This window comes from Notothenia coriiceps, unplaced genomic scaffold, assembly GCF_000735185.1.
Source record: "Notothenia coriiceps isolate Sejong01 unplaced genomic scaffold, NC01 NC01_scaffold00037643, whole genome shotgun sequence".
Taxonomy (NCBI): domain Eukaryota; kingdom Metazoa; phylum Chordata; class Actinopteri; order Perciformes; family Nototheniidae; genus Notothenia; species Notothenia coriiceps.
In genome coordinates, this window is record NW_011370344.1 from 1 (window position 1) to 2,490 (window position 2,490).

General features: G+C 38.8%; 1 protein-coding gene across 1 annotated transcript; it reads right to left on the reverse strand.

Moving 5' to 3' along the window:
• Positions 1 to 867: 867 nt before the first annotated feature.
• Positions 868 to 1,609, reverse strand: LOC104967740 (RING finger protein 17-like; the record flags this gene model as incomplete). The annotated part of the gene is made up of 3 exons (XM_010797260.1): positions 868 to 958; positions 1,170 to 1,282; positions 1,462 to 1,609. Coding segments are annotated over 3 exons (352 nt in total), but the record flags the coding sequence as incomplete, so codon positions are not given.
• Positions 1,610 to 2,490: the final 881 nt, after the last annotated feature.

The following is a 2,490-nucleotide window of genomic DNA, read 5'->3' on the forward strand; positions in this document are numbered from 1 at the left end:
GAAATTCTTACCTATGTTGTTGTTCTGATAAAAAGTTGTGTTCAATGGAATTAAAACGATAAAAACGCTGCTGGAGGTTAATCCAATGTGTCTGTCACTTTGAAATGATTACTGATAATCCATCTTCATATTTATGTCAATAACGGAGATTTCCTATAAGCTGCTACAAGAGTGTATGACAGCTTCCGTTTTGGGCATGCTGGCTGAGCATCACCCATTCACCAATGGGTGATGTTTAGATGGATTTTATGAACTTCCCCTCGATTCTATTGGCTCTAACGGTTAAAAAGAGGTGTCAATCATCAAAATCGACCGACGGGGGCAAGATATGGAAAATGCACCAAAATGACCGCAGAAGTGGGTTTTTTTTTCTAAATCTCTCTAAAAAAAAAGAAGGTAAAAGGTCACTTGTTTTGCCTCAATCTCGATAAAGGGTACTTATATGTTTTAGTTTGGATTCCTAAAGCTTTTAGTCTACCTTACCATCATTCAAGGGTGGTTTTCACTATAAGAAATTAAATAAATATTTTTTGGACGGCCACTATAATTGCAATTGTTTTACTATGTTCAATCTGAATTTACTTTAAAATAAAAAAATTTTATATTGATTCTGACTCTTCTACATCCAACTCACAGGTTCATCATTGCTTTGAGAACAAAGATTATTAATTGACCCCTTTCAGAAGGGAAGATATGGTCAATTGTTCTGGGAATGTCATTTTTGAGCCTGAGGCCTGAAAAACAGGCTCGGGGCTCAACTGGTTAAATGCAGATTTGTACCCGTCTCTAAATTAACAAACACAAATATATTGTATGTACATTAGGGGAATTGAGCTAGAGCAAAAGGAACTGACTGGAGATTCAGACCTTGATGTTGACCATAGCCGAGGCTCCAGCCAGGTGGAAGGAGATCAGGTCGCAGGCTGTAGCCGTCCAGGTGGTTCTGCCTCCTGCCGGCCTGAAATTAGGGGGAAGAAGAAATCAAGGTGAGAAAAAATAAGCCATGAAAGACTGAGAAAGTGACGAAGTTCCTATGGAGTTTAACGTTAGCTCTCCACTTCTGGCGATCGCATTAACACTGCAAAAACTCAACCTGCAAAAGGTTGAAAACCCACCAATATATGAATACTGTCTCAGTGCACGTGTGTGTATATGTGTGTGTGTGTAACCTGATGTCAGTGAGAGAACACTCCAGTGCCAGGGCACCCGTCAGTGAGGGACGGAGGGGCCGCAGGTCGCTGATGTGGATCTTCACCTTGTTGCCATGGTCACAGCGCAGAACCTGATACCAGCCAATAGAGACGCAGTGAGACAGTCAGTCGATGTTAACAATTCACATAACATTTAAATCATAATCACATTTACTGAATGCTTTAAACTGTATATCAAATACCCTAACTCTGACTTATTGAATCACACATTCCTTATGCAGCAGTGATGTTTTTGGATCAGTTGGTATACCTCTGCGATGTTGTCTGACTCGACGTCGGAGCAGATCTGTCCTCTCTCCCAAACCCCGTCGATCTCAGCAGCGCAGTAAATGTCGGCCTTCCATATTATATCTTCGGCCTCCATGCGCGCACACTGCTTGTTCACCAGCTCACAGATCCTGAAAAAGGGTTTTAAGATTAGATTAAACTTTATTGTCATTGCACAAGTACTAAGACAATTAAATGCCAAGCAGAATTGCAAAAGAAGCAGTTAAGTGCAGAGAGATGGGAAGTATAATATGCTACAATATGAATAACATTATGGCACCAAAATCATGTTAAATGTGTTGGTGCTGAATATTTAAATATAGCCACGTTGGAAGTAATTGAATCACTAATTCTCAAGTTTTCTTTTTAATTATACATATTAAAGTATTTTCAATTTCATAGCATAGCATGTTTTAAGTATTATAGCCTAGTGATCTGTTGCCTTTTAGGAAGGAGTTTATGCAGCATTAAACAGGATAGTTGGATTTGTTTATTCCTGCTTTACCGAACTAGAAACGCATGTGTATCGTTACATCATAGGTCCAATTTATAGTCACTTTATATATTATATATGAAAAGTTTTAGCTTGTATTGTCAAAATGATACTTATACTGTCTGTTACCATCGGGAATGCTTGGAATTTCGCTGTACTCTGTGTAGTGACAATAGAAAAATCTAATCTCTGATCTCTATTGAGTGCTGCAGTGACGCGTCCTAAAACCCAGAAGCAAACTCCTTCTGGTTCCTTCAACAAAAAAACAATGCAATTTCTCCATAGGATTTTGCAAAATAGCTGGAAATAAGGTCTGTGGTTGAGACACATTTAAGAGACGGATGACGTTTTGTTCAGCCGGATAATCTCCACATGTCTACACTACTTTTAAAATGTTTCTAATAATAAATCTAGTCGCCAGAACAAAATGCTAACGTTATGCTATAAAGGAACTACAGCAGGGTCGCTGCTTCAACGTCACGCAACTTAAGATCCATATTCAAACATACAGACTCTAAA